Source organism: Rhinoderma darwinii, chromosome 2 (genome assembly GCF_050947455.1).
Source record: "Rhinoderma darwinii isolate aRhiDar2 chromosome 2, aRhiDar2.hap1, whole genome shotgun sequence".
Lineage (NCBI taxonomy): Eukaryota > Metazoa > Chordata > Amphibia > Anura > Rhinodermatidae > Rhinoderma > Rhinoderma darwinii.
The window spans coordinates 397,467,606-397,492,617 of record NC_134688.1 but is presented as its reverse complement, the minus strand read 5'-3'; the positions used below and the strand labels follow the sequence as shown (position 1 = coordinate 397,492,617).

Below are 25,012 nucleotides of genomic sequence, written 5' to 3'. Positions count from 1 at the left end.
TGACAGCGTTGTTTGACCTTTTTTTTTTTTTGCGTTTTTACTTAAGTTGTTGAAGCTAAAGAGGCTCTGTCACCACATTATAAGTGCCCTATCTACTACATAAGGAAATCGTCGCTGTAATGTAGGTGACAGTAATGCTTTTTATTTAAAAAAAACGATCTATTTTCACAACGTTAGGAGCGATTTTGGTTTATGCTAATGAGCTTTCTTAATGCCCAAGTTGGCGTATTTTTACTTTCGACCAAGTGGGCGTTGTACAGAGGAGTGTATGATGCTGACCAATCGGCATCATGCACTCCTCTCCATTCATTTACACTGCACTAGCGATATAGTTGTATTACTATGTGCAGCCACATACACAAACCCTAACATTACTACAGTGTCCTGATAATGAATACACATGACCATCCAGCCTGGACGTCATGTGTATTCAGAATCCTGACACTTCTGAATCTTTTTTGTGAGATTCCGGCAAGTGAAACGAAATCTCGTTTAGCTTCGTAATCTCGCGAGATTTCGTTTCACTTGCCGGAATCTCACAAAAAAGATTCAGAAGTGTCAGGATTCTGAGTACACATGACGTCCAGGCTGGATGGTCACGTGTATTCATTATCAGGACACTGTAGTAATGTTAGGGTTTGTGTATGTTGCTGCACATAGTGATATAACTATATCGCTAGTGCAGTGTAAATGAATGGAGAGGAGTGCATGATGCTGATTGGTCAGCGTCATGCACTCCTCTGTACAACGCCCACTTGGTCGAAAGTAAAAAATACGCCCACTTGGGCATTAAGAAAGCACATTAGCATAAACCAAAATCGCTCCTAACGTTGTGAAAATAGATTGTTTTTTTAAATAAAAAGCATTACTGTCACCTACATTACAGCGCCCATCTCCTTATGTAGGAGACAGGGCAGTTATAATGTGGTGACAGAGCCTCTTAATGCAAAAGACGCAGGCATAACACACTCCAAACGAGCGCCAAAGGGATTTTCTGTCTCTTATTAATTTCAATTGGAGCTCAGAGGTGGAAACCACATGAAGACTATCAGCCCCCCACTCACAGTAAAATAACCATCAGCCCGCCACTCACAGTAAAATGACCATCAGCCCTCCACTCACAGCATAATGGCCATCAGCCCCCCTGTATGTAGTGCCACACTGCCCCCTTGTAGGTAATGCCACACAGCCCCCTTGTAGGTAGTGCCACACAGCCCCCTGTAGATAGTGCCACACAGCCCTTGTAGGTAGTACCACACAGCCCCCTTGTAGGTAGTGCCACACAGCACCCTGTAAGTAGTGCCACTCCACACAGCCCCCTTGTAGGTAGTGGCACACAGCTCCCTGGTGGGTAGTGCCACACAGCCCCCTTGTAGGTAGTGCCACACAGCCCCCTGTAGATAGTGCCACATAGCCCCCCGTAGGTGGTGCCACACAGCCCTTGTAGGTAGTACCACACAGCCCCCTTGTAGGTAGTGCCACACAGCACCCTGTAAGTAGTGCCTCTCCACACAGCCCCCTTGTAGGTAGTGGCACACATCTCCCTGGTGGGTAGTACCACACAGCCCCCTTGTAGGTAGTGCCACACAGTCCCTTGCAGGTAGTGCCACACAGCCCCCTTGTAGTTAGTGCCACACAGCCCCCTTGTAAATAGCACCCCACCTTTCTATAGATAGCACCACTGTAGCTCCCTGAAGGAGCGGAATCCCCCTGTGGCTGGAAATTCAGCTCCTGGAACGCTCCGCTTGATGTCTCTGTCCATATATGGACAGTGACATCAGGGGCAACTCCTGAAGCGGAATCTCCGTCCACAGCGTTGCAGACCCTGTGACCGGGGATTCCACTTCAGGAGAAGCCCCTGTCGTCTGTATCCATTTATGCCAACGCTGTGGACGGGGATTTCGCTTCAGGAGTTGCCCCTGAGGTCACTGTCCATATATGGACAGAGACATCAAGCACTCCATCCAATGGCCGGGGATTCCGCTCCTTCAGGGAGCTACAGTGGCGCTAGTATATAGCAGAGCAGGGTGATACCTCCCTGCTCTGCTATAGTGGAGTCACTACCACTGCAGCAGCCGCCGGCCATGAGGGGTCCTGTCCCAATGGGTGTCACGGTCACCCTCATGCCCGGTGTCGCCGCTAGCAGCCGCTTTGGCATCTACAGTGGTAGCGACGCTACTGAGTGAAGAAGCGCCCTGGTGGAAAGGACGCCTGGCCCGGGTGCTTCTGAAACAAGCAGGAGAAGGGAGCCAGCGCAGCGCCCCTTCCACCTGCTGGAGTGATGCGCCCTGTGCAATGGCACAGGTCACATACCCCTAAGGCCGGCCCTGGGTCCGTGGGACGGCTGTTGTTTTAACGGCCGTCACATGGACGTATTACACGTTTGTGTGAATAAGGCCTAGCTGTGATCACTATTGTGTTGTGTGTGTTGTTAAATTTGATGTACATGTATGTCATAGTCAGGAGGGTGGGGGAATATGGAGACGGCTCACGGGCTGAGATTGCTCCATATGCCGCAAGTTTTAGCTGTATATTACAGCTGACACCCAGCTCAGAAAACTCTTATCCTGGCCGTTTAATCGCTTAGACGCCACAGTCAATAGTGATAAGTAAAAACTGCAGCACGCCCCGGAAAAAACAAATAATTTTAATCCATTACGGCGTAATGTGTTACCAATGGTTTTCTTGGTGACTGTGGTCCCAGCTGCCTTGAGATCATTAACAAGTTCCCCCCATGTAGTTTTCGGCTGAGCTCTCACCTTCCTCAGGATCAAGGATACTCCAAGAGGTGAGATTTTGCATGGAGCCTCAGATCGATGTCGATTGACAGTCATTTTGTATGTCTTCCATTTTCTTACTATTGCACCAATAGTTGTCTCCTTCTCACCCAGCGTCTTACTTATGGTTTTGTAGCCCATTCCAGCCTTGTGCAGGTCTATGATCTTGTCCCTGACATCCTTAGAAAGCTCTTTGGTCTTGCCCATGTTGTAGAGGTTAGAGTCAGACTGATTAATTGAGTCTGTGGACAGGAGTCTTTTATACAGGTGACCATTTAAGACAGCTGTCTTTAATGCAGGCACCAAGTTGATTTGGAGCGTGTAACTGGTCTGGAGGAGGCTGAACTCATAGGCTGGGTTCACACGACCATGTTACGTCCGTAATGTACGGAACGTATTTCGGCCGGAAGACCCGGACCGAACACAGTGAATGGAGCCAGGCTCCTAGCATCATAGTGATGTACGACGCTAGGAGTCCCTGCCTCTGCGTGGAACTACTGTCCCGTACTGTAATCATGATTACAGTACGGGACAGCTGTCCTGCAGCGAGGCAGGGACTCCAGAAGGGGCTGGACGGAGCCTGCAGGGCTGAAGGGGAAGCCTCCATGACCTCCCTGGTAGGGAAAGGGTTAACAGGTGAGGGAGAGTTGGAGGGAGGAGTCAGGGGGCCGTTGCTGCGTTTCCCGCTGTTTGCGGCATTGAGCCGGGAGCAGCGGGAGGAGTAGCACAGTGAGGACAAGCTCCCACCCTCCCGCCCTTGGTTTGTCAAGTGGTGGGTCTTTGCGTACGTCCGTCTATGAGTGTTGTGTTTTATTTGTGTGCTTATCTAACATGTTTTTCCTTTTTTCCTGAGTAGGTTCTGTTGTCATGGCAGCTGGCGGGGGGAGTCCTTGAGGCCAGTCAGTACAAAATGGTGGGGGGGTCGCATCGGGGGTATGCGTCCCCCAAAAAAGGTACATGGTTGAAGACTTCATCGGGTGTTATCCCTTTGAAGTGGTCTTCTGGTAGAAGGTATATCACTTGAAGGCTTCATCGGGTGTTATCCCTTTGAAGTGGACTTCTAGTGGTCGGTATATCACTTGAGGGCTTCATCGGGTGTTATCCCCTTGAAGTGGACTTCTAGTGGTTGGAGCCATCTGCAGAGGTGAACGGTGCTTCCGAGCTGGTTTACGGCTGGAGGTAATTACTGGTTTGCAGATGGCTAACTCGGTGTGTTCTTAAAAAAGGAATATCTGAAAGGGCCTCAAGGACTTCCTCTGCTCGGGTTAATGTTAACGTTAAATTGTTATTTACGTTTCTGACCCATGTTGGGTCATGTGAATTATTAGAAGGAATTCTCTGGTGGATTCCTAACTAGTTATCCGAAGGTTTCGGATTTAAATTGTTTTTATAAAACTGTAAAATTAATAAACGGCTGCTGTGGCCATTTCACATCCAACCTCGGTGTCACGTGTCTTTCCTAAAGGTGGGGATGGGGGGATAGGATGGGGTAAGGGAAGGTTCGTTAACACACGACTCTACTTAGGCAGGTCATAGCATCGTACATCACTATGATGCTAGGAGCCCGGCTCCCTGCACTGTGTTCGGTCCGGGTCTTCCGGCCGAAATACGTTCCGTACATTACGGACGTAACATGGTCGTGTGAACCCAGCCTTAATGGTTGGTAGGGGATCAAATACTTATTTCTCTGTGCACAATGAAAATAAATATATATAATTTTGACTATGTGATTTTCTGTTTTTTTTTTTTTATATAATCTATCTCTCACTGGTAAAATTAACCTAGCCTAAAAATTCTAGACTGTTCATGTCTTTGACAGTGGGCAAACTTACAAAATCAGCAAGGGATCAAATACTTATTTCCTTCACTGTATATATATATATATATATATATATATATATATATATATATATATATATATATATATAAACTGGGTGGTGCCGTAATCGTACTGATCCACAGAATAAAGCTAACGTTATGTTTTTTTTTTAAAAAGATGGAGGAATTGCTTTATTTCTATTCAACCCCCAAAATAATTTCAAAAGTTTCTCAATACATAAAATGGTGCCAATAAAAAATACAACTCGTCCCGCAAAAAAAACAAGCTCATATACAGCTATGTTGACAAAAAATAAAAAAGGTATGTTTCTTGGAAAAAATTAAACAAAAAAGACGAAAAGAGGCAGCGGCACCGAGGGTTTAAGATCTATATCCGTGATGTACCTGTTTTTCAGAATGTCCTTATCATAAGCCTATGGGATTTGAATCAGGAGCTGTCACAGCAGATCAAATCAGCTGCTCCAACCAGGATCAATACACGGGCTGGTATTCTTCTTGGACTGCAAACAAAGCACGGCTTAATGGCCAAGGATTTGGGTAAGCAGGTCAATTGTGGAGTATGTTGTGAAGAATGATAAATAGAACTATATAGACGCATAGTAAGAAGGTCCCTTGATGTTGGAGGAAGCGTGACAATGAATTTCAAGTACATTATTTTGACCTTATGTAGAGGTTTTCTTCTACAACACTAGTAGTAGGAAAATGAACAAGGTTATGAATGCCTGAATTAGTGTAATGGTTACAGTAGATTCCAGGCTAAAAGTAGAGATATGGATCAACAATATTGTTTTAGGGTAAGTTCACAGGAAGCCAATACATTTCAGAAATTCCATCCAGATTTGCGGGTGGAAAAACCACATCATATTACAGTAACAGCAAAATGAATGTAATTTTAAACCATAAGCAACATACAACATACAGTCACATCGGATGTGCGCTACCCCAATATGGTATGGGCTCAGAAGCTGAGTTTGCGCCTTCTGTGGTGGCTGCAGGCTTTTCTAAACAGCTGACACCCGCCTGCCACAGCCGGGATCAGAGATAACTCTGATCCTAGACGTATAACCCCTCAGATGCTGCGATTAATAGCGACCACAGCATCTGAGCGGCTAGACTGTTGGAGGGTGCTCCCTCTGTTCCCAAATTAGCCCCCAAGCGACAAAATTGATGGGTGCCAATCGATTACCATGACAGCAGGAGGCCTATTGAAGGCCTGCAGGTTTGCAATCTGTGCCCTACTATTAAACCATGCCAGAGGCAAGGCTTAATAGTAGAGCACAGATAAAGACAATACACCACAATACATTGCAAATCGAGACACAAAGAACAATTGGGGAATCCCTGTTTTCAGTTTCCTAGTACATTATATGGTACAACCAAATAACGACAGCTCTTCCAGCAAAAAACAAGCCCTCATACGGCTATGTTGACAGAAAAATAAGATAATGGAAAAACGAAAATTGTCTGTGTCCAAGGGGTTAACAAATCTAATCGACACTCTGCAGATTACGGGCATAAATGGACTGTGGTGCAAATTATAAATCCACAGCATGTCAATTCAGGTTGCAGAATTGCAGCGCATTTGTTACAGAATTTTCCCATTCATGGAGAAGTCAAATTCTGCAACAACAGTAAACTTTTGCAGAATTTTCTGTGATTACACAGCGTATTCGCAACAAAATTCACAACTTCCCCCAAAAATTTTTTAAAAATCTATTTTCAAAGTAGGAAAAAAAACTTTACTCACCTCTCCTGCTTCTCCGGCTAGTCTGTGTACAGGCAGCCTTCTGTGATGACGTTTGCCAATCACAAGAGGCATTCTGTACACAGAGCAGTTGGGGGAGCAGGGATGCGCTGCTATGGGAACACTAGGAGAGGTGAGTAAAACATTTTTTGGATGACTGATTTCCATAGTAGAAAACCCACCCGAATATACACAACAAACTCAGCATTTTTTGGTGTGTATATTTCGGCAAATTTCCCTGTGGTTTCTGGATCGGTGACGCTGCAGACTCTTCCACAGTGTATCAGACCTGCGTGAACCCTAAAATATAAAATTGAAACATTATGAATATATATTTTTATTAAACAACAAAGGAAACGATTATTTGCTCATAGGCTTATGACACTATGATTATTAAAGAGGTTTTCTGTTTTATGTAAATAAAGCTTAATTATTTTGCAATTTTCGGACATACTTTGGGGAGAATTTATCAACAATAAATTTCTGGTGCATGGACGGCTAAAGATGTGGCTTATTTATTAAGAGCCATGCTCATCTTACTACCGCTATTTAGATTAAGACAGGTGTATGCAACACCATCTTAATAAATTGACCCCTTTGTGTTTTAATTCCTAAACATTTCAAGATCTCTACTTGCATCCTGAAAACCTGTACAAATCTAACACTTCTCATAGCTTAGTATGAGTAACCATGGTGTGTAATTTACTGCAGTGTCAGAAATGCAACAAAACTGCCACATGTGAACACAGCCTTAATGGATGGGCACTAAATGATGCCCAGGATGTACCCCCAGGGGAAAAAGCACAAATGCTTTCACAAAGTAAATGTTAAATTACAGATATCACTTCAAATTCTGTATAAGCAACAAATAGTTCAATGCATGAACTCTTACCCACAATGCTCTGTTCTCTTTCCTTAAAATGAAGGTGTGCATGGTTATCCAAATTCCAAGACAATGGTCAATGGCTTCAGATTGATTTAAAACAATTAAAAGTTGTTTCTGGTATTATGACACAAGGAAGATGTGATACAGATGAATGGATGACAAAATACAGTGTCCAGTACAAAACTGATGATAGCTTGAATTGGGTTTACTACAAGGATCAAACTGGAAACAACCGAGTAAGTACTCACTACTATTACTAGAAAAATAGACTACGGACTAATGTCACCTTGTTGTATTACATAAGCATAGTGGTAGAGAAAAAAAGCAACGTGGGGATATATACATGATGTATTATGCAATAGAATCCATTTCTATCTCTCAGCCAATAAACAATTCAGGTGCTTGCGACAATTCTGATTGTCCGAGAACAAGGATATAGCCAGGGATTCACTTATACTGTGCATCTCCCCATTTTGCATAGAGGACAAACCAAGCACCCACATTTGAGTATGTCAGCACGTATTTTGCATCACTAACCGTTAATGCTTCTAGGTAGTGAAGTAGAAAAGCCGTAGAAACATACCTAGGTTTTAATGTTGAGTCCTTTGCAAATCGTAAATGCCGAATGCAAATTAGCTAGTGAGTGTCCGTTACACCAGAAAGTGTCCTGTATCCTAGCAAGTAAACACTACCCACTGTTAGTGATTGATGTCTCTCCCCCACCACTATGTCATTACACCATCTCTCCAAATCCAACACATCACTAGAAGAGGATGATGGATGTTTGGTGGATTCTTCACTAAAGACCGGGACTATACATATTTCTCCCCAGCTATTAGTTCCCACAGCAGATTTAAGGGCCTGTTCACATCAGCGTCAGGGTTTTGTTCGACCTTTCCGTCGGAATAACAGGTGAACAGAATGCCAAACGGAAACCATAGCTTCCGTTTCCATTATCATTGATTTAAATGGTAATGCTTCCGTAGGTCTCCCTTTGTTTACGTTCCATAAGGTTTCCGTTTCTTTAGTGGAAACAATAGCGTAGTCGGGTACGCTATTGTTTCTGTGAAAAAATGGAAACCTGCGGAACGGAAACAAATTGCAACTGAAGCATTACCATTGAATTCAATGGTAATGCAAACGGAAGCTATGGTTTCTATTTGGCATTCCGTTCATCCGACAGAAAGGTCGAGCAGAACCAATGAAAGGAAACCCGACGCTGATATGAACTCACTGTAACACGTTTTTTGTGTCTCAGCGTGCTCTGACTTTTCACCTGGTTACCTCTATTGGAACCGATATCTGGTTTGATCACTCACCCACCTACTTATCCTTGGACCTGGCAGGATTGGAAGTTAGGAATGGACATGGCGTTTGAATGAATCTTTACTGAAAGCTATAGGGGCAAATTTACTAAGACTGGGTTTAATGTAACAGTCTTAGTATTAAGTTTGCAGTAGTAAGATGCATCTTCTGCTGTCCGTGTGCCAGAAAGGGAAAGCTATGTCAGCTACGAGCTGGCATAGGTAGCCCCTATAATTTACACCAATTTTTGGTTGTACATTATAGTAAATCTGTTGGTCAGCCAGTGACGCCATCTCCTTTTTCTAAACCGAAACTGTTTTCTAAAGTGCCGCAAGCGATGTAAATGTATCAAAAGTTGCAATTTCTTTTGAAAATTTCAACTTTTGATGCATTTGCGACTTTCAACACCAGAAAACTGACGTAGAACATTTTATAAATTCCCTCCCTAGTGTGTAGGAGCAATGAGTTGTCTCTAATTTTGTTCTGAAATGTTTTATCAGGGGTCCATTTATACAGCAAATTGAAATATATAATGGTTCAGAAGTCGCAATGGCAGAATGAGCGTTTTCGGACTTATTTGCACAAACATTCAAACATGTCTGTGCCTTAGATTATTTGCTACACCGAAGAAATTCCCTTACACACATACCATTCCTCAGGGACTTCATGTGAGATGAGATACACAATCCCCATCAGATTACTAATCTATTCAAAATTTACTGCGAATCCCTGTATAACATTAAGGAGCAGTTTATCTGCCTGTCCATTTGGATGCTAATATAGGTGAATATGTTGAGGAGTCGCCTTTGCCTTCTATATCTACTGACAGGCGGGAAGACCTAGACTTACAATTTGCTGAATAGAAGATCGGCACGGTTGTCTCCTCACTTAAAGGGGTAAAGTATCGTCCCTTCATCACCCTTCCCCAAACAAGTGTTAGAAGCGAAGATCTCAACCAAACCCAATAAAGATACAACAGTATATAGCAATTATCGCCAATTTTCTGTGTCATTATGTATATTAAAAGATAATCCTAAAATCTTGAAGATTTCACTCTGGCCACTGAGTCTCACAATAGACTGACACTTCCTGTTCTGTAGAGATCACTTCTCAGCTGTCATCGCATTATCATCACAGGCAGGATTACAATGAAAGGTAACACCCTTATACAGTATATATATAACACAGGATCCACCAGTCACCACACGTGATGGACACAGCTCCCCTCCTTCCCGCACAATGACCTCTGCACAGGTCACAGAGCATGCTAGAAAACTCTCCCATAGAAGTCAATGATCATCTCCTGTTTACAAGTTCCTATAGTTCATGTGGCTGCTGTAAAGCATATCTCTAAGTCCAGGATCACACACACTGTTTTGATGCAGTTTTTGTGGCAGGTTTTGGCTCAGTTTTTTGAGGAGTGAACTCAAAAGAAAGGAGATGCATTAGTCTTTTCTTTATACCCGTCCTTCCTTTTGGATCCACTTCTTGCCTTGGCTCAAAAAGCTGAGGCCAAAAATTGCAGCAAAACAGTGTGTGATCCTGGCCTAAATGCTGTTAACAGCAGGTCGGGCAAAATGGCTACAGCCGTAATCATGATACCAAAAATAGAATAAAAAAATCTACAATCCAAAAATGAAAATATATTGGAAAAAAAGACTATGTTTGACTATCTTGTATTAATTAGTGAAAAAAAAATATAAGTGATACATTTCCTTAAATTTGTATTATGAGGCTGCAGTGATTTCTCGTTTATTGGACTGGACTCACAATAAGTCCAGGAAGTTAGGGGTAAAGAGAGAGCATACCCTATCTACAACTAATCTACTGACAGCCCCATGGATTAATATACAAGATAGGATCTCCAATGATACTTGGTCCTTTCTAGTGCCGCACTTCCTGACATTTTGGACTATATTTCTTCTAGACCTGACCCCATGTCCTTTTATTCCAAAACCTAGCATTTCGGCCTGATTTTTTGGCCTGCTCATGGTGGATGGAAGATTAAACTCATTTGAATTCCTACTAACTCAGAGACCTGGAACGAATGTTTCCTGGTTAGAACGACAGTTTCCCAGGCTCATCATATTCTTCTCTATCTGATTTTGATGTCTTTTTCCTTCTTTCCACTTTGGTGCCGAGATGCCTTCCTCAAACGCATTAGCTTTTACTGCAGTGCTGTAACTTGGATAGATCTCCATTCTTTCATTAATGCGAGCTGGAGCTACTGTAGATGGCACCTTCGACCAAAGTGACATTCTAAAAATGTGTTTCTTCACCCATAGTATAGTTGAACGAAAACATCTACAAAATCTTATCCAAGTAGTATCACTGCCTGATGGATATTCACCATATCTTTTCCAGTGTGCCTGAAACATGTTGGCGGTGTGTGATAAAGAGAGGGTAACCATGCCACATATTTGGTGCGGGTGCACAGGCGACAAATCTTTTTGGGAACGATTTTAAATATATATCGAACACTTTTGGCATAGTCCCAAACACTCATCATATCCCCTTATTATTAATGATACCTAGCTCACTGACAGGTTAAAAAGGGCATTATGTGGCACTTATTGACTGCAGCTAGGTTGGTGATACCCCCTCTCTGTGAATGAGTTATAGAACAGAAAACGATTATGAGAATGGAAGAGCTGATTACGAAACTGTACACTGTCATACCTCACTGTGTATAGCCATTGCAAAAGCCACCATCTCATCGCCTTGTTACGAAATTTCTTAATGTTATTGAACAGTACAAAACCAGACAATGACCCATTGTTACTTTGAATGCTATACTTTTATTTTATGTCCTTTTTTTTCTTATTTAATAAAAACGTATTATACATAAAGTCTGGCCATTGACAAATTGACCTCAAATAGTGAATAATTGTAATAATTATTTTTTTCTGTGTAAGGCTTTTTTGTGCTTTCCATGTATGAACACAGCAACAGTATATACAATATACTTCTCTTTCTTACTAGGTTTTTTATGGAAATTCAGATCGAACATCTACAGTACAGAATTTCCTGAGACCACCTATAATATCCCGTTACATAAGGATCATCCCATTGGGTTGGCATGTCCGCATAGCTTTACGAATAGAGTTGCTGGAATGCATGAGGAAATGTAACTAAACTACTGACACCTCTTATATAAATCATATAATTAAGATCTAAATAATGTTGGATTAGGCCATAATGTTTTAGTTTTAAGTACGTCACTTGGAACATTTGTTTTTTTGAGTGTCATGGAGCAGTTGAAGGTAATAAAATATGCTCAGTACTAATAGAAATAAATGTTCATTGAAACATTATAAATGGAAATGTGAAATATACAAAATACCACCTGCTTCCATTGTAGACCCATCAATGGTATTCTTCTAAAATATTTCTCAGTTTAGCCATTTACGGAGTATTAAGGCGTATTAGACAAAGGGGGTAAACTGTTTGTATAATCCCTACATTAAAATAAAGAACTATTGACCAAAGCAGTGTTCCGAAATCCTTGTTTTCTGATGCATCATGGTCTTTACCGCAAAGGAGATGGATGGATAAGAATACAGTTGGTCAGAAGAAATCACAATAGGGAATGCATACAGAATCTGGAGGCCTTATACGCAATAGTCTTGTATACTTTACTCTGGAACAACTGATAGAATCTTCATGAAACATGGAGTTTTTCATGATTTTCTGAGGGTAAGGCCTTCTTCACAAAGTGCAGATTTTGTAATTACCTTATTCACACAAGGTACCTTAATAGGGGGTTGTGCTATTCAGGTAATTGATTTGATAACCTGCAAATCACAGTTCGTAATGTATGCAGTAGTCTGAACATGTGGTCGATTCTATATTGGGAAAAATATACGTTCCATGTATAGTTCCATGTAAAGAGATTTGGTGAGCATGTCCGCTCAGTAACTACATGTGAAGGCTGTCCAAGATTAATACAGCATATGCAGAAAAAACATGCTAATGACCTGAGTTGCATGCGTTTTGCAGGTATTGTCCAAATTAAACAATCAGCTTCTGCGGGGGATAGACATAAGTTGCTGCTCCAAAGAGAGGCTGAATTACACTCCTCAACATTGAAATTGCAACACCAAGAAGGAAAAGTTTTGGAATTGTAGAAATCACAGGATCGATAGATACTTTTTTAATGATTTGCAAATGATAAAAAAAAATGGAAACAAAATATTCAAACATCTTGATTTATTCAGTATCAAGTATGAGCGCCACATACAGAAATACATGCATTTACACGTCTTGGCATGCATTCAATGAGGTTATTAATGGTTGTCTGAGGTATGTTATGCCACGCTGAATGAACTTGAGCACACAAATCATCAAGATTGGCTGATGGCAGCTCCTTTTGCAATTGCCAACCAATGACGTCCCAGATGTGATCGATGGAAGTCAAGAGATGCTGCAGGCCATTGTAGCACGTTTAGGCCATGCAGGTTGCTCACAGTAGCACGAGCAACATGTAGCCTAGCATTGACCTGTTTAAAAACGGTTTCTGGGACACATTGGAGAAATGGTCGTACCACTGGATCCACGACCAAATCAATGTAACGCTGAGCTGTGAGTGTACCTGAAATGAAGACCATAATCCTGGGAGTAGGACTGGTATGACGTTTCCTTGTGAAGGCCTCTTCAAGGCGTTGCCCACATGGTCTTTAGACCAATCTTCGGCTTTCATTGCGCCAGAGACAAAAGTGGGACTCATCACTACATATTTGGTATTGCCCTTACCATAACGGCCTGAACTCTAAAAATATTAATGTTATTTATTCCATGAGGTGAACGGCGTAAAATAAATCCGTAAAAAACAATGCCAGAATTTCAGTTTTTTGGTCACTTTGCCCTACAAAAATTGGAATAAAAAGTGATTAAAAAGTCACATGTATCCAAAAATGGTACTTATAGAAACTATAGCTCATCTCGCAAAAAATGAGCCCTCATACAGTTCGGTTGATGAAAAAATTTAAAAGTTATGGTTCTTACAACATGGCGACAGAAAAAATACATTCTTTTTATAAAAGTAATTTTATTGTGCAAAAAGTTGTAAAACATAAAAAAGTGCTATAAATTTGGTATCCCCAAAATCGTACTGACCCGCAGAATAAAGTTAACATGTAATTTTAAATGCTGTATAAAATAAAACCTAAAAAACTATGCCAGAATTGACGTTTTTTAGTAACCTGGCTTCCCAAAAAATAGGATAAAAAGTGATTCAAAAGCCGCATGTACCCCAAAATGGTACCAATAATAATTACAGCTTGTCCCGTAAAAAAACAGCCCTCGTACGACTATGTCTATAACGAATAAAATAAGTTAAGGCTCCAATAAGTCAGGAAATATAAAATATGCAGTTGCGCAGGCCCGAGGGGAACATTTCTTCTGTTTCAAGAGGAGAATTATCAAGGCCCTAAAATTAGGGAACCAGGAAGAGGAGGGCCCAAACATATCCGCTGGAAGCGACAGTGCCCGTATTGTATCAGGACAACACTTTCCCAGCAAAATTCCCCAAACTGCAGAGGTGTAGTGTGTACCAAAAGGGGGATAAGTAATGACACCGTTTATCAGTGCGACACTGGCGGTGTATAAAGGATTGCTTCACAGAGTAACAAATATCTATTTATTATTTTATTGTTTTTTTTTTACCCCATTATTATACCACCTGACTATGCCCCTGATGTACTCTGCCCGGCTTACATGTACCCCCACATTATAAACTGAAATACCAGTAATACTCCAAACAAAACTACTATCAAGCAAAATCCACGCTCCAAAAGCCAAATGGCGCTCCCTCCCTTCTGAGCCCTACAGTGTGCTCAAACAGCTGTTTACTTCCACATATATGGCATCGCCATACCCGGGACACCCCTTTTAACAATTTTTGGGGGGTGTGTCTCCAGTGGCACAAACTGGGCACAACATATTTCCACTGAAATGGCATATCTTGTACCATCCGCAGTGCAATTATTTATGGAAAAGACCTGTGGGGTGAAAATGCTCACTACACCACTTAATGCCTTGAGGGGTGTAGTTTCCACAATTGGGTCACTTCTCAGGGGTTTCTTTTATTATTTCACACCAGAGCCTCTACAATTGTGAACCAAAACTTTATAAGTCGCCAAATTAGGCCTCAACTTCGCATGGTACTATTTCACTACTGAGCCTGGTTGAATGTCCAGGTAAAAGATTAGGTCCACATGTAGGGTGTTTCTAAAACCGGGAAATACAGCATAATAATTAGAGAGCTGTCTTGTTATGGTGGCACAAGCTGGGCACCACATATTGGCATATCTATGTAAAAAAAATCCCATTTTCACTCTGCAACACCGAGTGCACACTAATTTCTGCAAAATACCTGCGTGGTTAACATGCTCACTACACCCTTAGGTGAATACTTTAGGGGGTGTAGTTTCCAAAATGGGGTCACTTCTGGAAGGTTTCCACTGTTTTGGTTCCACAGGGGCTCTGTAAATGCGACAGCACACAAAAACCAATCCAGCAAAATCTGCACTCCAAAATTCAAAGCTTCCCTTCTAAGCCCTGCCGTGTGCCCAAACAGCAGTTTATGACCACATGTGGGGTATTGCCGTACTCGGGAGAAATTGCTTTACAAATTTTGGGGTTCTTTTTTTCCTTTATTTGTTGAGAAAATTAAAAATGTTGAGCTAAATCTACGTCTCATTAAAGAAAAAGGATTTTTATTTTATTCTAACTGGCCAATTCTAATAAAATCTATGAAACACCTGTGGGGTCAAAATGCTCACCACACCCCTAGATTAATTCTTCAAGGGGTGTAGTTTTGTAAATGGAGTCACTTTTGGGTAGTTTCCACTGTACTGGTACCTTAGGGGTTTTTCAAAAGCGAAATGGTGTCAAGAAACCAATCCAGCAAAATCTGTGCTACAAAAGCCAAATAGCACTCCTTCTCTTCTGGTCCTTGCCGTGTGCACAAACAGCAGTTAATGCCCGCATATGGGGTATTGCCGTCCTCCAGAGAAGTTTCTTTAGAAATGTTAGGTGGCTTTTTCTTCTTTATTTCTTGTGGACATTAATTTTTTTGGGCTAAATCTGACCTTTATGGTATAAAGTTTATCATTTTCACGTCCAAATTCTAATAAAATCTATGAAAACACCTGTGGGGTCAAAATGCTCACTACACCCCTAGATGAATTCCTTGCGAGTGTAGTTTCTAAAATAGGGTCTTTTTTTTCAAACCTGACACGGTGCCCAAAATATATTCCAATAAACAGAAGAGCCCAAATCCTCTAGGTGCTCCTTTGCTTCTGAGGCCTGTGCTTCAGTCCATTAGCACACTAGGGCTACAAGTGGGATATTTAGAAAAAAATTGCAGAATCTGGGCAATAAATATTGATTGTGTTTCTCTGGTAAAACCTTCTGTACCATAAATAATAAATAAATAATTAATCAAGAAGGCGTGCAAACAAACTAAAATTTGTCGATTTTACCTCCAGTTTGCTTTAATTCTTGTGAAACGTCTAAAGGGTTAAGAAACTTTCTAATTGCTGTTTTTAATACTTTGAGTGGTGCAGTTTTTAAAATGGGGTGACTTATGGGGGATTGTATTGTATAGGCCCGTCAAAACCACTTTCCCAACTGAACTAGTCCCTGTAATAATAGCCTTTTGAAATTCTCTTGAAAATGTGAGAAATTTCTGCTAAAGTTCTAAGCCTTGTAACGTCCTAGAAAAATATAAGGATGTTCAAAAAAATGATGTCAATATAAAGTAGACAAATGGGAAATGTTAATCAGCAACTATTTTGTGTGGCATAGCTGTCTTACAAGCACATACATTTAAATTTAGGAAAAAGAATTTTTGCAATTTTTCGCAAATTTTTGATGGTTTTAACAATTAAATACTGAATGTATCGATCAAATTTTACCACTAACTAAAAGTACAATGTGTCTCAAGAAAACAATCTCAGAATAACTTGGATAGGTAAAAGCATTCCAAAGTTATTACCACATAAAGTGACACGTCAGATTTGAAAAATGAGGCTCTGTCAGGAAGGTCAAAAGTGGCTGCAGCGGGAAGGGGTTAATACCCCGAGGAAATTTCTGTTTTGGTTTTGCTGTAGGAGGCTTTATAAACATATTTTAAATAATCAGTTAAATCTACATAAATGTTCAAAGAATATAGTACAAATACACAAATATCATGAAGGAGCGGCAGACTAGTTAAGTGTTAATGCTACTTCACAGTTTTTCCCTGCACAGCGCTCCTGGCCACCCACTGTGCAGCAAAATACAACACAGCCTCACTTGCTGCAATGAAGCGGTGTTGCAGTTAAATGAATAACGGATGGCTGGTAGAGCCCAGAGGTTGGTTCCCCACCTATCATAGTGTTATGGCATATCCTAGTGATATGCTATTACATTATAAGGTGGGAATAACCCTTCATACAATCCTGTATTTTTAGCATATTCAAATCAGTCCACATATTAACGAACTTGAACCAGCAGTTATGTCTGTGTATGTGTGGGTGCAGATTTAGATCCACACAATGGGGGAAAATATATTAAGACTGGCATTTCAAACACCAGTCTTATAATAATTCACTTTGGCAGAAAATACACCAAATACATTAAAGACTATCACTGCCAGTATGAACGATTAAAAATGTTGTTTTATTATGGTAATCAAACGCTAAAAAAAAAGGCTAGGCAGCGAAACAACCATTCAGGCGTTAGCACAACAACCAGAAAGGGGGTGCAGAAAAGGTAACACACAGCTATGTGCACCTCAAATGCGTTGTGCTAACGCCTGAATAGTTGCTTGGCTACCTAGCATTTTTAAGTGTTTGATTACCATAATAAAACTACATTTTTAATCGTTCATACAGGCAGTGATAGTATTTAAATTTAAAGTGAACGTATACCCAATACCTATCGTTGCAACAGTCAGTTGCGTAGTGTAATTTTTACTCAATACATTAAAGTGGTTGACCCACAAAACACATGTATCCCCTGTCCACAGGATAAGGGATACATCTGTGATCGCTGGAGTCTGACCGCTGGGACCCCCAGCGATAAGGAGAACAGGCGATCGAAAGTCCCTCAAAGTGCTCCATGAGAAGCTTGGACTTCCGAGTTTTGTGTCCGGCTTGTGCGTCCAGAAGCTCCATAGAAACGAATAAAGCGCCAGTCACACATGCGGACAAGCACAAACGGCGCTTCATTCATTTCTTTGGATTTTATTTTTGGGGAAATCAGCCCTGTTAGGGTAAGTTCACACAGAACGGATACACTGCGTAAAGGTACCCTGTTGCCTGCAGAGAATTCCGGCTGAAAACTGCACCAAATTGTGGTGTAGTTTTTCGTCTTGAATGTCTGCTGCAGAAATCCTGCAATTAAAAAAATCAGTTGCCGATCCGGCACGGTTTACCGGAGACAATAGCGTAGCTTGCTGCACTATTGTGTCCGGTAAAATCATGGACACCCAGACGGAAAGGCAACGGAACTTATTTAAGTCAATGGGTTCCGTCAGCAACTGGTGGGTACAGTTGTGCAACAGAACCGTTGGTTCCGTTATTCCCTTGTTCTGCTCCTCTGACGGAGCAGAACAATGGTATGGTTCAACGCAGGTTTGAACCCAGCCTTAGGGCTGTGATGGGTCTAGTTAGACCCAGCAGTAATCTCCCACTAACAGCATCCCGGTGATCATGTGACCAGTCACATGGGCACCGGGCCCAGTGGAGGCAGAGGCTTGTCTATTCTGGAGAAGACAGAAGCGATGAAAAACACTATTCTCTACCCGCCCATGCAGGGCACTCAACACTCAACTGCCTGATCGCTCGGGCAGCCAGCTAAAGCCTTTGCCGTAGACCTACTATTGCACGGGCTTTAAGCTCTTAAAGACCAGAACAATTTCTTGATTTTTTTCTCTTTGCATCCTGGGGCTCATAACGTTTACATTATTTATTCAACGTAGCTGTATCAGACGTTTGGTGCCATCTTTTAGTAAATTTAAATTATAGCTTTATTTATATATTATTAATCCCATAGGGGGATTTGTAATTTAGATTTTTTTAGCTATAATTAACTGGGATATATGTATATGCCAGTACATTAGCCTGTGTACTGATACTATAGAGGCAGTTGTTAGGGCATATGTAAGTATTCCCTAACAACAGGAAATATGGTCAGACAGCCCTCGGGTCCTTCAATGGACCTTGGACTGTCTGCCCATAGAAGGTATGTTCCTCATACCTTGTGAATCCCTGTGATGCGATCAAAGGGGGGTCTCCCTTCTCATTTTCTCTTTGAATACCACAATGAGCTTTGATCAGGGCATCCCATGAGTTATCGGCAGAGAATAGATATTTCTCGTATCTCCACCGTTGGAGCGGGGCACACGATCAGCATGACGAGTATGCTCGTCATGATGCGAGAATATCCTGCCACTCATGGCGAGCATACACGTCATATTTTGTCAACCAGGTAAGAGCTTTGATGACCGCCCACTGTATATATATATACACATATATATATATATATATATATATATATACACACACACACACACGGCGGGTGATCCATCAGTTAAGGAAATCGGTGGTGAATCCGCCACAAAACCTATATGTAACATGTAGATTTTATTCCAAATTTCTTCTGCTACATGTGGAAGTACCCTAAATGTACCACTATCAGCAGTGTAACCCTGTCAGCAGGCATCTTGCAGAATATAGTCCTTGCCATTTTCGGTCTATGCTAAATGTACAAAGTGGTTGAACTAAGTACTGTAGATAGGTAGGTATACCTAAAAAAAAAAACTGTTGTTTTTTTTAGGTATAAACCTATTAATTTTAGAATTGATATCCAAAAAGAGGTACATTCTACGCCATGATATCATTAGTTAACCTTACTGGACACTAATCATTGCCACTATAGGAATAAGATTAGGCTCTTCTTTTATGATATACGAGCAACTCCAAATTATTTGTCACATTAGATTAAATACGTCTTGCGTCCAAAAAGTGTATCACTGTTGATATTGCTGTGACTGTGGAGGGGGACCCATTGTTAACGCTTCAGGTCTCTGCAAAGCTGCAACTGACTCAGGAGGTTGAGCAAGAAATTAAAATGCTCAACATTTTGGATGGTCAAAGTGGAACACGGAGGTTAGTTGCTAATTATTACGCACCATTTAATGTATTTACACACTGCCATGAAAACTGCTAAATATACAAACTTAGAAGCATAACAGCATAAAATAGAAATATATGAGGACATAATAAACAAGGGGAGTACTAAGGGGACAGTGGGTTTTGGGTCAACATGATCTACTACTCTGGGTTAGTAGACGCTGCACCTTGGAGCCGGTGGAGGATGGAGTTATATCATTCCTCTTTTTTAAAGGTTGGCAGGTCTGAAAACTATCAGTAAGGGTGACCACTCTTTTTAAATATTTGTACTGGGCCCACCAATGTGTTAAAATGGTCTTGTTCAGAAGTAAGGACTCTCCCTTAAATAAAAAGGCAGAAAAACACATGAAAAGGACTCACATAGAATACAGTATGCCTTTATTTCCATATTACTTCCCCAGCATATGTGAACTAACATCTGCGGTGTAAACAAGGGGAATACAGAATGCACCAAAATGCCCCATTTTATTAAAATAGATAGAAATGAGCACAAAAATCTGTTCTTAAAATAAACACACAGAACAATGCAGCAAGAAAATATTTTTTATAAAGATTACATTTCAGAAATAAGGTGACTAATTTCAGGTAGGGTGTCTTTTTTAAAATGTATTTGACGGTTTCAGATCTAATTCCATTCTATGCAAGGTTTGAATATGTCATTGTCATATTCTTCCTCTGAGAAACTTCTGTGAAGTTTTCCACAAACACACATATTTAATTGTATACACATATAGGTGTTCTATTTTTTCTTCACAATGAGCTTTTGACAAGAAACAAAAGGAACCCATTTGCAGGTCAGTGATGGCACAAACTACATATCGTATCTTTGCATACTGTACATTCAATATCCTACATTTCAAGGGGTTCTCCGGGCATTTTATATTGATGGCCTATCCTTTGGATAGATCGGTGGGGGTCCGACTCCTGGCACCCTCGCTGATCATCTAACTGAAGGGGCCTCAGTGTTCGTTACTGCGGCCTCTTCAGTGTTTACCAGGCACAGCCGCTACTAATGTGCACGGCGAAGTGACTGTAAACTGTGAAAAGGCCCTATCAAGCTGATCTGTGGGGGTGCTGGTAGTCAGACCCCCACCAATCTGATATTGATGACTTAACCTAAGAACAGGCCATAAATATAAAATGGCCGGAGAGAACCTCTTTAAATCGAAATTAAAAGTCATTCAAAAATCTAACTTTTTGCTGCATGTGACAATAATATGTGAGATTTTTCTATTAAATAACACTGTTTTTCTAGCAGTTTATAGATGTAGAAACTTAAAGGAATCCTCCAGTCTATGTTCTCAAGTACAGTTTTATCTTTGAGCCCTTTCATTTTTGAGTTTTTACATAATGAAAATGTAACAATAGTGCTGATCCATCCTCTTTTTGATATGACAATTTGTTGCTTAATATTTGCAGATTACTTGCCATAGCTCTAATCTCCCCCAGTAGTTATGATATTCATCCTTGAAGCAGTCGTTTTTTCCCCCCATTTGGTCAATATCCTGCTTATCCTTGCTGTAAACTGTGAAAAGGCTGCAGCGACGACAAACGCCACAGCTCTATCAATTATCTGATCGGTGGGGGTGCTTGCTTATCCTTGCTCTAAACTCTGTCTTCTACCACTTAAAATAAATGTCCACATTTGAACACAACTATGTTATTAGGCCTATAATTCTGCACTGAATAAGTACCTTTATAGTAGTCACCACTAGGGGGAGCTAACTGCATACAGATTTATTTTGGAGTTCAATCAAAGAAGTGAGCTCCTAAACTCCACTTGGTGGTGGCTGCAATCTGTCAAATTTTATATTTAAATCTAAGTTTGTGACAAAGGGATTTGGAGTTCTGTCATAGAAAAACAGAGCCCTGAACCCTATGGCTGGGTTCACATATATCAGTTGTGTCGGACAGTGGTTTTATGCCTGACCGGGATAAAACTGGTGATAAAGATATGCACCAGTCCGTCCATCCATAGTCTGAAGGAGACATAAGTGATGCATTAGATACCAAAACTACTCCCATAGGAACGCATGGGATGAGTTCTAGAATCAGTTTCCCGCGACATTTTTGCACTACACCAATTAAAAAGCAAAAGTATGCACATACATACATGTTGAAATTAAAATCGGTATTACATTTTGGACCTATTAAGTTGTAAAAAGGAACCAAATAAAACCCCTAACAAATTGGTATTCAAAGATCGATATTCACTTTACAGATTTGTCCACCCTTACCTTGCTTGAATTTGTGTAAGGACTTTAATTTCTCATAAAACAAATTAAATTCAATATTGCAACATGCTAGTAAAACCCTTTGACAAAATGCACATCCACATCACAACCACTGGGTGGCCACACATAGGCACTTATAGCATAGACATCTCGTGACAGAATACCGCAAAATCATGCTGTTTTTCAAAGCTGGTCATCTTGTGCCACACATCTCACGATTCTATATGTTGAGATATGAGGGACGGTAAGGAGGGACACATCTGTACATTGGTTTAGTATCTATTAGGAGGGCTAATTCTGCATGTATGCACTATACTTGCTGAAGTCAAAACTAAAGATGAAAATGCTGCAAAAACAACTAGAAACTAAATACAAGTAGAGGCCTGGGAGAGCACCTTCGTGGAACTCCTATGGGTATCAAACTTGTGGCACTCATTGACTGTAAAGGATTGACAACCAAGTATTAAAAATGATTATTTAATTTAAGATTAAAGTTAACTCGTCTAATGTAACTGAAAACGTGACTAAAGTACGGGACATTATTTTCGCGGAGAGGCAGGAAATGTCCTATCATCATAGATAACTATGATGCTAGGAGCCCAGTTCCCTGAACTGCGGTCAGTCCGGGAAATACGTCCGACATATGGTCCGTATATCACGAACCAAACACGGTCTGTATATCACAGACCAAGAACGGATGTGTGCCTCAGGCCTTACTGACCATACTGAGCCCCTAAAATAGTATGTGTGTGCATGGCCATGCGGGTGTATGAAAATTATAGACCAAAGACTGGAATTTTACTTTAAGTACTCTCTGGTCTTAAGAGGCTTTACAATGTCATTGGTAAGTTCTTCATAAACTAAGTGTCACATAAGGAAATATCATCTTTATTATTCTTTTTGATATTTTGATAATATAAGGATACATACAAAACACTGTTGGAAAAACAAAAAAAACATTAAAAAACAAAACAAAAACAAACAATGGTGTAAGTTGAGGAATTCTTCAGGACAATGAGCGATCTTAGTTCACACAATTTAAGTGAAAACTAGTGTTGGAAAAAGTAGAGGAGTTACAGTAGATCACCTCTTTAATTTCCTAATCTCTGCTATTAGAAAGATAGCTGCAACCTGATTGGTTCACCTCCTGTTTTCTCTGCACTATTTCCACTAATACCAGTCAGTAACACAGCTTGGTGTTTGAATAATACAGCGTTGCATTTTGTGGAGCATTGTGGTAACAAGTACTTGAAAAAGAAAGATCTAAAATAATTTAAATAAACACAAAAGTTCTATAAGACTTTTCTGAAGGTTTTGGAAAGGATGGAGTTTTAAAGGGGTATTCCGAGCTCATGAAAAACACAGAAAAGTACTTCTATATGTGTCTGAATACTCACCAGATCCTGCCACTATAGCTCAGAAGCCGTTGTATTTATCATTTTTATTATGTTGCTTAGCTCTGTGCAGCACTGTCTTCCTTTTGCTGTGGGCGGAATTATCATGTAAAGAGCTACAGTTCCCATGATTGCTCTACTCTCTCAGGCATTGCCTTTATTTACAGCTGCCTGCATGCCTCTATATTATAAGGTATAATAAGGTAGTGTTGTATTCACTCACTGTCTGCTACTGCGACACAGCTTTGCTGTTCTGCTTTCAGAATCTGCACTCTCTGCTGCCCAGCATGTGAAACACGATCCCTCCTTAGGAAGGAAGTGAGGAGGAAGGCAGGGAACAGTGGAGATAAGAGGCATGTGATGTGTGACGTCCTGTACATTACAGAGAGGAGGGGAGATAAAAACGTGTTCAGTGTACGGAACGTCATACAAGCAGAAGATAAACATATGGTCATGTGACTGCATGTGAGACTGGATTGGAAAACACATTTAAGCACTTGGCCACTATGAAATATAAATAAAAATAGGTCTACAAGTTTTCACGTGGTAGCTAATTTTGTGTGAATATATTTAATTAGAATTATTCTATAATTTTTTTTGGGTTTATTCCTGCCTTGTTTTGAGAATACCTGTATAATACCACACTGACTTGATGGACCTCAAAAGCTTAGTTGCGCTGGTTAATACTTTCGAAGGGTGAAAGAGAATGGATAGATAGAAAGATAGATAGATAGTTAGATAGATAGAGATGATAGCACAAATTTCGGTAGGGTCCATCCAATCTATTTGATGAGTGCTGGACCCTACCTTCCTTTGTGCAGTTATCCCTGAAGACCGGAACAGTTTTGCGCATTACTTTCCCTCACATGTGAAATTACAAGAGAAGCGGTTTTAACAACTGCCAATTTGCCCTGGCCCGGTCATCCCAGCAAGATCAGCTTGAGAACAAGATGCTGAAAAAAGTCTCAAAGAACTGCAGAGTTGAATCTCAGGTCCTACAGGTAACTCTCACCACTAGTGATGTCAAACAAACTGCATGAGTTTAGGGCCCTGTTCTAGAGATAAGTGCAGGTTCCAGAGGTGGGACCCGCATCTATCTTACATTTATGACATATCCTGTGGATATGTCATAAATGTCCCTCGTGAGAAAACCCCTTTAAAGCGTGGTGGTAGAAAAGTTATGGTGTGGGGCTATTCTGCTGTAAAAAGCGCCTGGACAGCTCACATCATAAAATCCATGAATTCTTAATTTTCCCCAGAGAGGGCTTGAGGATAATGTGAGACCATCTGTCAGAAGATTGAAGCTCAGTTGAATTTGGACCTTGCAACGTGACAATAACCCTAAACATACCAGTAAATCCTTACTTTTTCACATGACTATGGATGGACAGATAGACATAAAACAAACACAAAATGGGTCCTTATATGATCTCTAATGCTATGAAGCGTAGGGAATTGGTTTGCAATGGATGGGAAGATAGATGATAGATAGATAGATAGATAGATAGATAGACATAATGAAATAAAATGATTTGTGGGTTTCATTATTTGACAATGCATCAATGTTACAGTTGCAGAAAACATATTTGGAAATACCAAATTTTCAGGATATATTTAATAATTGTATTCATTATCTTTGGTCCACATCCTACA

At 40.7% G+C, this 25,012-nt stretch overlaps 1 protein-coding gene across 1 annotated transcript in view; it reads left to right on the top strand.

The window, feature by feature from the left end:
* The window catches only part of RS1 (retinoschisin 1), a 32,389-nt gene extending 20,405 nt beyond the window's left edge, over positions 1-11,984 (top strand). The window contains exons 4-6 of the mRNA XM_075850785.1: positions 5,012-5,153; positions 7,287-7,482; positions 11,534-11,984. Coding sequence (XP_075706900.1) covers positions 5,012-5,153; positions 7,287-7,482; positions 11,534-11,686 — 491 coding nt within the window. The 3' untranslated portion in view covers positions 11,687-11,984. The remainder of the gene's footprint in view (positions 1-5,011; positions 5,154-7,286; positions 7,483-11,533) is intronic.
* The last annotated feature ends 13,028 nt before the right edge of the window (positions 11,985-25,012 follow it).